The sequence below is a fragment of the Mustela nivalis genome (genome assembly GCF_964662115.1).
Source record: "Mustela nivalis genome assembly, chromosome: 9".
Lineage (NCBI taxonomy): Eukaryota > Metazoa > Chordata > Mammalia > Carnivora > Mustelidae > Mustela > Mustela nivalis.
In genome coordinates this window covers 58705355-58720736 of record NC_139028.1, presented here as the reverse complement: position 1 = coordinate 58720736, position 15382 = coordinate 58705355, and the positions used below count along the sequence as shown (strand labels likewise).

Below are 15382 nucleotides of genomic sequence, written 5' to 3'. Positions count from 1 at the left end.
CTTTTTCATCCACAGTGCCTCTGCCTATCACAGCGTCCCTTTCCACGGCGGATGCACTCTGTTTCCCCCGCCCCATGCGAGTTACTTCTGTTTCTGGTTCCTGGGTTTTTTCACTGGAAAAGTCCCCCTTGCTTCCGGAATTATCTCAGAATTCCTTAGCATGAGATCAAGGTGTCCTCAAGCTGGCATGACCTGCCTTAAACTCAAGAATGATAGAATCTGAAGGCTGGAAAGGACGGAGGTTTAAGCCAACCCCTTCAGATGCCTTGACTAACAGGCTGATGTACACTGAGGCAGCTGACTCCGCACATGCCTGCAGATCTCTTTAGAGGACCGTCTTCCCTGGGAGCAGGCCAAAGACAGTGGCTGGAATGAGGCAGGAGACTAGGCTGTGTGGGAAATTCATCAAAAGAGCACCCAGTGGATGGCCTCCCGCAGCAGCAAAGCAGGGGCCAGCCAAGTTTCCTCCATCTTGGAGGTGGCCTGGGGGCAGGCAGGCAGGCCCAGTCAGAGCTGCTGGGGGTCTCCAAGCACCCCGCAGCCAGCGTTCACTGCTCACTGGGACCCGCTGCTCCTCAGCTGGGATTTCCCTGGGCTCCTAATCAGGGTTCCACTCTGCACCTTGGTGTCCAAAGTCCCCCCAGACCACCTCGCCAGACCCTCTCCTTCAGATATGCCTTCCTGATTGAGGTCAGCAGAGTCCAATCCAACCCCAAGGGACCCTGTGTCCTTCCTGCTCCTCACCTCAGCTTTGGGGCACCAGCAGGAGAGGCCTGCCAGTCTCTCCAACATGTCATTTGTGGTGACTCCCATCCCCAACACTCACAGTCCAAAGGCCAGTCCGTGAGGGCCAGGCCTCATGCAAGGCATCCAACATGTGATTGAGCACCTGCCAAGAGTCCTTCCTGGCTTACATGCAGAGAGGAGAAGAGGGTCCCAGGGAGCTGGCTGGGACAGGTTGGGGGCGGAGGCCAGTGCCACAGGGCTGCAGGGCTGTCAGGCCGGATCAAGGGGAACAAAGGGAAGCTGGGGCGAGGGAGGCTCTTACCCACGAAGTAGGCCAGCAGGATGACCAGCGTGGCTGAGATGACGATGGCACTCAGGGCCGCACACTTCCAGTTACAGTACTTGGAGGGCTTCTTGAGGTTGAAGGCCGGCCGGGCGAAGGTGCTGCGGGGCAGGGGCCGGGGCGGCGGGGAGTACACCGTGCTGGACGTCAGAGGGTACCCTGGCGACGTGGTGCAGAAGAGTGGCGAGGTGCCTCCCGGCTTGAAGAGAAAATGCCTGGGGATGGAGAGAAGCCAGGGACCATCAGGGTCTGCAGACTCGCAAGGACCCAGAGCCACCTGGAGGACAGAGGCAGTGGTAGAAGCATGCGGAGGAGCCTGGACAGAGTCGCCATGGAGAAGACGGGAGGGACGGAGAGGAGTAGAATCACGCACCGACCACACAACAGGGCACGCGAACACACGCTTCCACAGAACACGGATGGGACAGCCCTACCCATGGGAATCCGCTCCCCTCCCCCACCGGGATGAGGCAGGATGTGTTCCCAACCCCACAGAAGGCTGGGTGTGGAGACCCCTTTCCTGGGAAGGGATGGGGCTGAGATGCTGTTTCTTGGGTCTTATAGGAGCTGTTCTCTAAAATTATTGGTAGACTTGGAAAGCATCTAAAATCAAGTTCTGTGCCCTGGAGATAATGGAACTTAAATTTTTCTTCTCTCTCCCAAACCTACTTTGCCAGTGTACCTCGGTGGAGGTATGAAATACCATTATTTCTGAAGGGTGTTTAGGAACTGGGAACCCAGAAACCACCGTTAGGTTCATGTCATGGTTGAGTCCCCTCTTGGCTGTGGTACAACCAAGGGCAGCAAAGGCTTTCAGAAGCCAGATGCTGCCTTCCAAACCCCTGGGAAAAGCTGTGCGGGAGGAGAGAAGGGCAAGTGCATCCTACAGCCCAGCTCCAGTCTTTAGGGCAGCGTGGCATGGTCCAAGCACATGGTTGTGGCCAAACTAGGTGTCAGGAAATCCTCCAGAGCTTGCCTTTAACCATGGCCATGAGAGAATTTGTACACAGCCTGGGAAATGGGGTGCACAGGCTGCACTGCTTCCCCCTGAATTCTTAGAGCAATCTTGCACCTTGCTGGGGATGCAAGATGTCTCAGGCCACAGAAGAGCTACTCAGGGCTACATAAAAATGTGCTACACAAAAATCGCTACAAGATGGCTTTCAGAATGGCAGAGGCAGCCAATGAGATGCTGGGAGCTGCATATTAACAATGCTGCTGTTAATATGCTGAAGACAGGGATTCCAGGGATAAACTCTTCCAATTTGAACATGGACTTCGGTTTGGGCATGCACCATGGCATCATCACCTCCCGCAGGAGATCCCAGGGAAAGGTCTCAGGGTCTGCATGCAGGTGCCAGAGCCAGAGGGAGAGCATGCAGAGAGAGGAGGACCATGGGGATGTCACCTACCCGTCACTGTAAGCCCCATCATGGCGGGAGGCGCTGAGAATGTCCATCTCAATGAGGTTGTCCTGCAATGTCCCTAGGAATGGCTGCTTGCCTAGGTTTCTACGCACACATGGAGACATGAATGAAGCAATGAGTCATGCATCGATGAAGGGGGAGAGTAGAGAAACACACAAAGTAGCTGTCTGGTGCAGCTGTGCGTGAGATCAGCGGACATGGCTGCCAGGCGATGGGTCTGTGTGCAAGCCACATGTGCAAGGGGTCTGCCTGGAGCAGGGCATCCAGAGGGAGCATTCTATATACGAACCTGAACATCTGACGGTTGTGGCCATCCAGTCACAGCTGTCCCTGATCAAGACTGGTTATGTCTCGGGCACTGAGCTAGGCATGGTACAGCCATTCATTTCAAATCTTCAAAATAGGCTATGCAAGGAAGGCGTGTCCCCATTTTACAGACGAGGAAACTGAGATGTGGAGAGGTGACAGGATTTGCCAAGGTCACCAACTAGCCAGGCAGAATGCAGGAATCCGCACTCAGGTTTATCTGTTTCCAAAGCCCTTACTTTCTCTGCTTGAGATAGTCTACATCTGTTTAAACAACAACTGAGATACCTTGCAAATCCAAAGGGGGGAAAATGACAAGAATTTGGGGTCATTTTCTTCTCAAGCAGTAGTTCTCAGGTTCAAGTAGGCATCAGAATCATCTAAAGAGCTATGCCTTGCAGAGAACCACCTCCAGAGATTCAGAGTCAGGAGGTGGTTGGCGGGGGGGGGGGGAGGCTGGGAATCTGCATTTCTCAGAAGCCCCCCAGGTTGATGCTGGTGATATTTAGAGGTCAAGGTCCTTCCACAGAGCAGAGACCTCATTGACAACTGACTGGTGAGGATGGCACCCTTCAGAAGACAGAGGAGGGGGCTTCGGTCTCCCCAAGTACGCCAAGGGTAGTGCAGCATTTTGTGACATTTCTGTTTCTAACACAGAAGGAGGAGATGCACACCTGTCCTTTCTGCTCTCAGCCATGTCTGCCGAGTGGCATCGCTCACACTTGGGTGCACTGGATCTCATTTTCTGGTAGTTTTAAGCGCTGCTCCCCGCTCAACTGAAGACCGCTGTGTCCACCTCAAAGAAGGGCTCACCGCAGAGAGCTAACTTTTGAGTCCCACCCTGCAAGGGACCTTCCTGCCGACACTGACCAGCTCTTGAGAGCCAGAGAACCTAGATTCAGGTCCCGTTCCTGCCTCTTTCTTGCTTTCTGACTTTGTGTTAGAACCACAACATCTTCCACTTTTATACTTCTTCGTCTATAAAATGGGGATGATGATACTAAGTTCACAAAGTGAATGTAGGACCCAAGGAGTAATGCTGGAAGAATTTATAAGGGCTAAACAAAAATTACTAACGCTGACTGATGTACATTAGTACTAATTTATGTAGTGTGAGTACTAATACTAATAAATATGGAAGTACTAATGTTAATCTACCCTCTGTCCAAACTCCTATTCACTGTTCTAGAATACCATATTATCGAATGTCAGTGTTACTCCCCACAACAACATTGCAAAGTCAGTCCTATCATCTTTGCTTCATAGGCTGGCAAAGCATGGCTCAGAGAAGTAACTTTTCCAGGGTCTTATCACAGAGTAAGCAAGTGGCAGAGCTGGAGCAGAGCCTTGGTCTATCTAACCCCCAAAGCCAGGCCCCTGGGCCTCATAACCCTGTGTCCCTGCCCAGGCATTGGGTTTGCACCCTGCCCTCCCAGCCCCGCCCATACTTACAGACAGAAATGAGGAGGGGCTGTAAGTATGTTCCTAATGTGTCATTTCATAAGCATCCTTGGGGACAGTGAGAGCACAAGGCAACACTATTTAGCAGCTGGAACCACTGAGTCATGCTGCGGTGATGGGGACCTCCCCCCCAGAGAGTTCTGAGCTGCCTGGTGTCCAGGCTGGTCATGTTCATGGCCCTGGGGCCTCCCATGGTGTCTGAGGGGAACTGCAGGTGTGTGGAAGCCCTACAGAGTGGTCTCATTTCTGCCCCCAGATGTGGGGCAGGTTGAGTCTGTCTCAGGATTCATAAACAGGGATGATCACTTCTTATGGAAGCTATGATGTAATTTAGATTGTGCTACTTCTCTGCTCACAACCTTCCAATGGTTCCATAAGAACAAAACCATGATCCTTACCTGGGTGTACAAGATCTGGTCCCCTGCTAGCTCTCCAACCTCACTTTCTGTGCTGTATATACACTGGCTTCCGTGCTGTTACTCTGAACAGCTAAAGCCTTTGTTGTCATTTCCCTGAACTGCCCTCCTCCAAACATGTGCACGGGCCATTCCTTCTCTTCTTATGGCTAACTTGCTCTTCCTAAATTACACCTGGCCCCTTGCACTACTTTAGTTTTCCACACAGGACTACACACACACACACACACACACACACACACGTTTTTTCTCTGTTGCAATTTCAGTCCCCCAAGGGTAGAACTCTTATCTGACTTGTTCTCTGCCGATGTACACAGAGTCTAGAAGAGTGCCTGGTACACAAGAGTAGGCACTCAATAAATATCTGCTGAGTACTGTCAATGATGGGTATACAAAGGGAAGCACACTGCACACGCAGTGTTTAATTGAGGTGAGCACAAGTGTTTTATTATTATAGCCCCCATTTCCTGTCGTTCACAAGGGAATTTCCAGTCTCTGCACAGTCCATGTGGCCCAGCAGGTCCTCACCACTCCTGCCCACAGGGCCCGGAGGCAATGGGAGCTCAGCCCCGGGCCCTGAAGCTGGCTGCATGGCATGCTCCCAAGTACTCCTGGAAGCCTGGCCTGCATCGCTAGGCTAGGACTGGGCTCTCAGACAGTCCCATGAGAACCTTAAAACTCATCAGAAAGAAAGAACCATATACAGAGAAAAAAGCCACGAAGGGTCAAAATCGAAATATTGATAATGGGATTTTCCAGTGTCTGGGTCAAGGGTGGTTTTTTATTTTTACTTCTATGATATAAAGAGAGCGGGCAGGCCATTCTCTCCTAAAAGGACACACCCATTAGGACAAGGCAAGAGGCGGTGCAGTACGAAAGAGTTTCTGGAGCGATGGACTACATGTAATCCTGAAACAGCTTCCATGTAACGCTAACTCGGGCATCTGGGGGGACACTAGCACTTGCTGAAAATACTGCCAGTTCGGAATGCTACCACTGCCTTCAAACACCCCGTTCTGTACTTTTGAAACTCAGTTCTGAGTCAGTTAGCAATCACATCAGCAATGTGATTGCTGAGGAAATTGAGGCCCAGAGAGACAGGTGTCCTGCACCCACACACACAGCAAGTTAGCGGCAGAGCTGGAAAAAAAACTCCAGGTGTCTGGACTCCCAGTTCAGGGCTACCCCCCTAAATCTCCTGTTCACCGCCTGCTCCCAACTGCTCCCGCCAGTTCATCTGAAAAACAAAAGCTGCAAGGATTCCCTCATAAGGACTCATGCTGCAGAAGCCTCCTTAGGTCACAGGCGCACGCGGTCACCAGCTTAACTGCAGCTGGGAACTCAGGGATGGACGCCGGAGTCACATGACCCTCGCACTGGTGGGTGCTGTTTTCTCATTTTAATAGATATGGAAACTGAGGCGCAGATAGGCTGAGTGACTGCCCAAGATCATACAGCAACCAAAAGGTAGAGGTGGGACTCAAAAGCACATCTCTCCCATCTCACTGCCCACCCCCCACACCGGTCCCCAGCTGCCTCTCAGGAGAGAGGGGCAGAGTCCAAGGAGAGGGGGCACAGCTGAGCACAATACTGTTCCTGTGGCTCTTCTTAGATTGGGAAGGGGACTGGCTGCCCTCCAAGCCTCAGGGGAGGCCTAGGACAAGGTCCTGAGTTGCCTGACACAGAGGCTTCCAGTTCCAGACCGGGGCAGGCAGAGCTCGCTGGCCTTCTAAGGACAGGACAAGTAGCTTCTGGGAAGGAAGCGGCGGGACTGTTGCAGAGGGCAGTTCTTCGGACTGCCCTGTTCACCAGCTTATCTTCTCCCCACCAGCCCGCTGTTCCAGGCCGTGCTTCCCCCACAAAGCCTGGGGACAGCCCCCCAGGAGAGCAGGACAGGCAGGGGCACGGCGCTGAAAGCTGAAAGCCCCCATGTGTGCAGAGTGTCAGAGATTTGGCCAAGACCAGAAAAAGACCTAGTTCTAGAGTTAGCATTTGAACAAATGAATGAACAAAGAAACAACCTAACAAACAAAAAAAACAATCAGGTCTTCCAGGTCATAGTGATCCTTATAAAAGGTCAATCCTATAATGTTACTCTCCTATTCAAAAGATGTGAACTTCTGGCCCTTCATTCTGTCCCCCTTGGGCCCCATGCCCACAGGGAGAAGGACAACCTCATCTTTCTAGAACTCTAGGCCCTCCACTGCTGACCCTCATCTACAAGCATCTCCATGAGGCCCCCTGACTTCCCACATCCCCCAGCTCTGCGTCATCTCTCCAAGACACTAAGCTTTCTTGGCTCCATGCCTTGCACAGCTGCCCCTCATCCCAGAACTCCTTCCTTCCCTGCAAGTTTCTACCAATGCCTGTCTCAATAATCAGGAAGGTAATGCTGGGGAGTCCATGGGCTCTGGAGAAAGCTGGCCTGGGTATGACACTTACTTTCTGTGGTTCCCAAGGCAAGTTACTTCCGTTTTCTGTCTTCGGATTCATCTCTAAAGTGGGGATGATGAGAATGTTCCTACCTGTGCAGAACAGTTACCACAGCAGTCCTGTTATCCTCTGAAGGGCCTGCTTGTAAAAAGTTGGCCCGTGGCTGGGTCTGGGAACAGAGGTTTTCAGGAAGGTTCTCACCATTAACTGATGAGCAGTTGACTCATGGTCTAACTGTGTGTACAAACAATATGGTTTATACTCAACACCTGCTTTCCTTCTGTGAGTTTGGGATTTGGGCCTTTGCCAGGCAGGAGGTGCCTATGTGACCAGCCCCCAATAAAAAACCCTGGGTGCTCAGTCTTGGATGAGCTTCCCTCTAAGGAGCCCCAGTAAGAGCTCTACGGCGAGCTCGTTGTGATTGTCCCCTGATGTTCCCGTGCACAGGGAGCCACAGCTCCTCTCTGCTCAGAGTGCCCTGCCCCCACCCTGCAAGTCACAGCATTACCCAGAGTGCCACCTTCGCTCATTCATTCCATCACTTTGTAAGGAAGGGTCTGCCTTCCTTACAAAACCATGAGCTTCTCATAGGACAGTGACTGTGTCTTCTGCATGCCTGTGACTGAATCACCAGATGACGGCGATAGCCGTCCATCCCAGTTTCCTGCAATGCTCAGGAGTTGGCCTGGTCCACTAGAAGGTACTGTGTGCTATTCTGCAAACTACACCAAGCTTGGGTGGAGACTACCAGGATGGCCTCCCATCCCTGATGGGTGGGCAGGGCTATTCCCCAAATTGAGCATGACCACAAAACTGGCCTCAGGCTCCCAAACCAGGCTTGGGATCTGATGAGCTAGAGCAGGGGTCTGGCAGCCTTGTGCCCTGGCTTCCCCTTCATCTGACAGGAGGCTGACAGGTTATTAATCAGACAATCCCTATGAAATCAATTAAGCATTTGATTCTGCAGAGTGTGAAGAAGTAGACCAGGGTTTAGTGGACCCTGAACACACAGATCCCACCAAAATGGACCATAGATGCACCTGGAGACCTCAGAGCAACATGGAAGCCCACCTGTAGAGAGTACAGGGAGGCCTGGTCTCCCCCAGGGGATTCAGTTACCCGCGGAGAGGGCCAGGAGCAGTGGGGTGAACAAGTCCTCCCTCTCACTTGTCCTTCTGCCTGCCGTTCTTTTCTCCCAGCATGAAATCTACCCCCTCCTGGTTATTCTGCCAGCTGTTATGCTATTTGCTCAGCTATTCATTTTTGACTCTCTACACGGACTGAGTTTGATAATTAGAGAAGAGCCTATGACTGTCTCTCTGGCATGGGGGGGCGGTCCCCATCCTCATGGGGCTTGACAATAGCTGTTGACGACAACCTCCTCAACTTGGCCCTGCTCTCTTAGGCTTCTTGGCCTTTGCTGAGGCTGTGCTGCCCTCATGCCCGTCCTCCCAGCTCCACCTGGGAACTCCTGCTTGCTGTTAGTCCATAGCCCCAGGCCACTAGGAAGTCGTCCCTTTGGCCCACTCACGTTACTCATAGCTTTTCATTCATTTGTTCTGTCATTCATTCTTTTAGCCCGAGGTAGTATTTTTCCAGCACCCATCATGTGGCAAGCTGGGTTGCCTGCTGAAGATCCAGAAACAACCAAAACCGCTTCATGGCGTGTACCTCCATCATGGCATCTGTTCAAACACAAGAGTCTGTCCTCTTACATGTACTGCCTGCTGGGCACACAGTAGGCACTCAGTATTTGCTGAAGGACAAGCACGACATGGTAAGCACTTGAGCATTTACTGTGTGCCAAGACATTTTCAGACAGGATGGTATATAATCGCTACAAGAGCCTCAGGAGGCACAAGAGTGGGTTAGAAGCAGTTGAAAATCCTTGGGCGTTTCTCCCTTTAAGAAGCGGGCCTGGTGTCTCTATCCTCGGAGCTGGCTGACCTAGGACTGCTTCGGCCAACAGAACGGGGGCAGAAGAAACACTATGCCATTCCAGGCCAAGCCTTTGAGTAGATCAGGGGCTTCTCTCTCAGGGCCACAGAGCTCCAAGCTGCGAAGTAGGAAGTCCACGCCCCACTGGGAAGACTGGGTGAAGACGCCTTGAGATCATGGTAGAGGGTGAGGGGTCACGGAGCCCAGCCACCCAGCCGTCTTCTGCAAGGCTCCAGCAAGTGAGCGACGCCACCTGAGGAGCCACCAGCTGACACCGCTGACTGACTTCCCGACCCTACAGGGAGAAGGGCCTTGCTGGCTCTTCTGGAGCTCCTGCCTCATGCTTTTAAGTAAAATCAACTGGTGGGTTTTTTTAAGCTACCAAGTTCAACAGGCATTTGCTATGCAGAACAGATCATCAGAACATGGAGTTATGGGTATTTTCTCCTTTTCAGAGAGGAAGAAATGCCAGGTCTAGGTCCACAGCCAATGAGCAATGGGCTGGGGGCTGGAGCACAGGGTGGGTCCCCCCCAAAACCTGTGGTATGACAACTGGCTTCAGCGAAAGGATCATCATTTGTGTCCTCAGAACATCAGGGCCAAACTTCTTTCTCCAGAGTGAAGATACAACCTACTATTTCCTCTCAACCCCTCCGGTGAGCAGGAGCTCAGTAAATACTTTTCGTGACTTTTTTCTTCACAGGGTTGATATGGGAAGCGGATATGTATGAAAAAAAATGGGAAATCATTTTCATAGTATGTTTTTTCATGCCAGGCACTATGCTTTATGTTTCTTACCTGATATTTCATTCAATTCCTCCCAGTCTGAGAGGCATGAATTCTTATCCCACATTACATAGGGAAATCAAGGTTCAGGGCTGTAAACGGACTTGCTCGGCCAGTAAATGCTAAAGCCAAGACAAAAATCCAGGTCCCCTGACCCTAAAGTCTGTTCTCTTCCTTACCTCACCACGCTGGTCAAAATGACCTGTGATTCCATCTGCCATCATGATGTGACACTGCTCTCTCTTAAAACTTGCTGCGTCTGTGCCATCAACCAGTAAAGGTCAGAGTTAAGGTCCAGAATTCTGACTGTGTCATCCTTTGTGCCAGGCACCTCTCCCAGTTTTAAACCATCTTTAGGTACAAAGAACTCTAGGGTTATAGAGAAGGCCCACCTCCAACACTGCATCTGGGTCTCTAAGAACAGGTCAGACTTTGCAAGAGCCAGAAGTGAGGAGGAGGGCAGCTCTGGCAGAGAGCTGTAGGAGAGCACGTGCAAAGGCACAGGAGCATGAAAGGAATGGGCACTTGGGGGAAGACTGATAGATACACATAGACATATACGCCTATAGACATACACATATGGAACATTAAGTATGTATATAATTATATCTATACAGACTTATAGACAACAGTACAGATGAGCACATATATATATATGCCAGCATGTTAACAATGGTTCCCATTTGGCGGTAGACATACGTGATTTTCTTTTCTTTTTTCCTAAGTGTTTTGTAGAACGATTATTACCTGGGTGATAAAGTGTAAGGGCAAAGGAAACAAAAGTTCCCTGTGGCCTGTGCAATGGAAGTGTGAGGACGAAAGGTCAGAAAGGCAGGTGTTGGCTGGCTGGTGAAGCAAGAGAGGTCGGCTGGGACCACCCCAGCACCTCACACTAGGCATCAGGAAAAACGCCCCTGCTGCTCAGCCTCTATCTTCCTCTCCCTTGAAAAACTCGGAGAACCACCTACTTTGCTCCTAAGTGAGAAAAATGAACATCCGAGCAGAGGCAGGGGCTACTGGGCTCTGTGCGGAGACTCAGAGCCATCGATTATCCGCTGGCTTCTCTCAGCCTCATGCAATCATTCAGTAAGTGCCCTGGAAATAACGGAGCCCTGATTAAGCTGCCTGGTGGGGGGGGGGGACAACACACAGGTATGGAACTCCCTCACGGAGGACAGCGAAGGAGGCACAGGAGGACAACTCGCGCCTGATTTTAAAGGATGTCAACAGAAACAATATGAATTAAGAGACTGGGGGTGGAGGTAAGCTGGACTGTATGTATCTCTGGGAAATTCTGCTTCTGGAAAAACGACTCCGCAGGAGTAAAATGGAAGATGGATATGTATGAAAAAAAATGGGAAATCATTCAAAAGGATGTTGACTCTCTTTCCTCACTGGATCCCACCCACTCGATGTGCAACTATCACAGCGACATGCCAGGTACAGTCAGACGGGCACACTTTCCATGTACACATTGATTGCTCATCTTTGAATGTGGGATGGTGTCTGTCCTCCCCACGGATCAAGAAAAGGGGTTTGAGAGAATAAAATCTAGGTTTCCCCACTACTTTGAGAGGCAGGGTAGAAGGGGAGGAGGTTCTAATCCCGCCAGTCCAGGGCACTTCAGCTTTAGAGAATGTAGTAAAATGCTCTGTCCCCCCCAGACAGCAGTGCTCCTCTCAGAGCGGTGGGATTATGGGCGAATCTGCTTGTTGTCCTTATAGCTTTTTGCATTTTCTCTAATGAGTGCATACGCCTTTATAACTACTTACAAAGAAAACAACTCATTTCCATTTGGAAAAACAGTGGCTCACCAGAGGGAAGAAGGACAGCAACGGAGCTGACCCTGACGATAACCCATGACGGAAGCACTCTGTGAGGCTGGAAGAAGGCAGAGGTGGAGGGGCCCGGCCGGGGAGACCTGGAGAAGGTGGTTGTGGTGTAGGAAATAGCGCTGCCCACGAGTCTCCCGGCCTGGGTTCGCATCCTAGCTACACATCCACTGTCCATATAACCTGAGCTAGTCACTGACCCTCTCTGATTCTCAGCCTCTGAAACTCCCAAATAGGATCACAAATCACAATACCGGCTTCTTCGTGAAGCGATGAGAATGACATTATATCTCAAGTAGGAAAGCTCTTGTAACCCAAAGTCAGTTGATGATGTGTCAGTATTAGGAATTACAGGGTTTGGGGTGTAAGGGGTAAGTCCATGGGAGGAGAGGGGAGGAGTGGACAGGAGAGGAAGCATTCCTGGAGCGCCCACCAAGGCCAGGCAGGCCCCAGGCCAGGCACTGGGTGACCAGACCACAGTAGGGAAAGGCAGAGGTGTGGACCACCATCAAACACTGACCAAGGGCCTGCTGTCTGCCACCTTGACACACTCAGCTCCCAACCACGTTTACAACAGCCCCTCCAGCGAGCAGCGCCCCCACGGCACAGACCAGGAAAGGGCCCAGATTGCTCATACCTTCCTCAGGCCAGCGCAGACCTCAGGGCTGTTGGATTCCCAAGCGCCTGCTCTTCCTGCCCCACGCCCCTCCCCCGCCGCCCTCCCCCCTTCTCCCAGCCAGCCAGAGAGCCGCCTCTCTGAGCAGCGCCCCGCCCCCAGCCACCCAGGCCGGGGAGGTGCGGGACCCTCTCTCCCCCCACAACCAAGGGCCCTGCGGCCCCTGTGGCTCGCCCCATCAGCCCCCCAGCCCCGCACCTGGTCTCCAGGGGGATGTTGCTGTTGAGCAGCCAGTTGTCCTGGGCGTGTGCCGGCTCCTGGACGCCGCCGGCGGGGGGCTCTCCCGAGAGCGAGGGGTCCGTGGGCGCCGGGCTGGGGTTGCTCCTCGGAGTGAAGTTGCCCCGGTTCAGGGAGTTGATGGAGGCCGCGTGGTGCTGGTTGGGGGTGTGGGCGTGCGAGAGCGGCGGCGGCGGCGTCCGGAGCCGAGGGTGGTTCTGCAGGCCGCCAGGGTGATCTAGGCACAAACACGCGCGGTCAGCAGGGCGCAGAGCCCGGGCCACGGCCACGGCCAGGCCCCGGGGTCACGCGGGAGCAGCGAGCAGGAACGGGCGCGGCGGGCAGTGCGTGCCCATGAGGTCGGGAGATGGTGGGCTTCTCGACAGACCCTTACTGAGCTCCTACTATTTTCGGTGCTAGGGACACATGGACGGACAAAACGGACACAATCCCCATCCCGCGCGAAACTTAGATTGGAAAAGAGAGACACAATAAACAAGATAAAACAACTAGCCTCTGCCGTCTTCGCACTATTTCTTTGATACGTCTAGGACAGCGTTTTTCAAAGCGTGGTCCGGGACCAGCAGCTCTGACACCACCTGGGAATTTGTTGAAAGTGAGACTTCTCGGGCCCTGCCCCAGGCTTACTGAATCGTGAACAGCTGGGTGGGCCCCACGGAGCTCCTTTCACAAACTCCGGGTGGTTCCAATGGATGCTAACAATTGAGAAACGCTAACTCTATATAATGGTACATAGTAAATGAAACAAACAAGATAAGTGAAATATATCGTTTTCGGAGGTGGTGATAAATCAGAGAACACATAAAGCCGGGAAGGGGCCTATGGCCAGGGTGTGTGGGGGCGATGGTGGTGGGTAAGAGGTCACTGATGGCCTGGGGAGAAGGAGGGAGGTGAACTTTGAGTCAAGGGAGTGAGCACAATTAAAAACCACCTGGGGGTTATTAAAAACTATCATTAACATTTATTGAGAACTTACTGTGTGCCCTGCGCCATTCTGAGCTCTCTACATGTTTAAATCGAGCTGATCCTCATGGACCCAGTGCAGAGCAGATACTGTTTTTCTCCCGATTTTACAGACAAGGGAATTAAGATAAATCTTTTATTTACTCCCTTCAGCTACTTGGAACAATAGGTATTATTATGATGAGATTTAGAGATGAAAAACAGATTTGAGGATACAACCCACACAAGGTCCAACAAACCCTTCAAAATTTGACCCACACCTGTCTTCCCAGTCCTATCTCTCATCACCTTCCTCCCCCACCCCTGCCCTCCCACCACGCCTTTCTTTCAGAGGCCAAGAGGACTGCTGCAGTGATGCAGGGGCTAGAACCTCATTTCCAATGAGGACGGTCCCGAGGAATGAGAATGGTACCTTCTGAAGATGAGGCCTGCCGTGCCAGCAGGGGTGAACCTTAATGGGAGGGGAGAAAAGAGAGCAGGGGAGCCAAAACAGGCAGAGAGCAGTCAGCCTTGGACCAGGGAGAAGGCAAGAATAGCAGGGTCATTTGTTTTGTCCAGCTGTCCTCAGGCAGCACTTTAATGGAGACATTTGGAGCCTGGGACAGAAGCCAGCAGCAGAAGCAGCCTCCTGGGCTGGCTGAGTGTCCCTCCTACCCTTGGCCTTTCAGGCTGCTGGCTGCTGGCCAGGGCACCGAAGCAGTGAGAGGGACCGGACCACTATTGTCCAATGCTTATCAGCAGGCCAGCAGAGAGGGGTGACCTAGCCCTCACTCCACGCCCCCCACCAGGAGTCAACCTCTCCGTGGCATGTTTACCCAACTGATATTGATAGTTGGGGCTCGAGCATTGTACTAAGTGTCCTTTCACAGCCTTAACTGTTCGAATGCTTACCACAACCCCCAGAAAGCAGCATTATTATCAGTCCTACTTTACAGATAAGGATACTGAGGTCTACAGGACTAGGAAGTGGTCCTTACTAATCCAAAGCCTGAATTCTGGATACCAAACCATGATGCCTTTGTATAAAACACGGACACCAGTTGAATTGTCTCAGTCCATGGCCAAAGGCAGGACCTACCCCCCTCCCGAGTGCAGACAGCAAGCATCTGAGGTCAGGGTCAGGACAGGCTGGCCTCCAAGCCTACAGACCTCTGCTTTGGGACTAAGTGAGGATGCCAGGCTCTGGCTTGGTAAAATCTTTAGAATATCACTGCCGAAGGTACTGAAATAATGAGATTTTAATGTGAAGGCCGCTAGCCCTATATCTAAAAAACTAACTTCTAAAAGGAAATTCTCCTATGAAAATAAGAAATGTCCTGGTCCGAATCCTCTATTTTCTGAAGCTCAGCTCAGGTAACACCCCCTCCAGAAAGCCTTCCTTGATCTACCCTCCCCAAAGTTCTTTTTCCCTCCATTGAGTGCTAACAGTAGGTAACCTGGACCACTCATCTTTTCCTTCTCCCTCACAGCTGGCATACTTATATCCCCATCTTGCCTCTTCTGGTGGAAATAAAAATCCCTATTCCCTCTGTGCTGGTGATCACAGGTCCTACAACTGACCATGTACACAATGTAGGTTTATTGAGTAAATGGCTCTTGTGAAAGGCTTGGACAGTCTATCCAAGAGAACAAACCTAGTGTGGAGGACATTTGTATACAACAAATCATGGCAGATCAACCCAGACTCTCTAGAGCTTGGGACTATGCAGTCCTTTACTGACGCACCTGGGTACTTCAGCTGGGCCCTTTGTTTTCCCCCCTTCCCTCATCCCTTCCATGCTGAGAATGCCAAGAAAGGGGACTTCGAGGTTTCCCAGGTTCCCAGAGGAAAAACTCCA

The 15382-nt window shown here is 51.8% G+C and overlaps 1 protein-coding gene across 1 annotated transcript in view; it reads right to left on the bottom strand.

The window, feature by feature from the left end:
* Nucleotides 1–15382, bottom strand: part of TENM4 (teneurin transmembrane protein 4) — a 753030-nt gene that overhangs the window by 213515 nt on the left and 524133 nt on the right. The window contains exons 7-9 of the mRNA XM_082749583.1: nucleotides 12543–12798; nucleotides 2482–2580; nucleotides 1049–1284 (exon numbers count right to left, since the gene is read on the bottom strand). Coding sequence (XP_082605709.1) covers nucleotides 1049–1284; nucleotides 2482–2580; nucleotides 12543–12798 — 591 coding nt within the window. The remainder of the gene's footprint in view (nucleotides 1–1048; nucleotides 1285–2481; nucleotides 2581–12542; nucleotides 12799–15382) is intronic.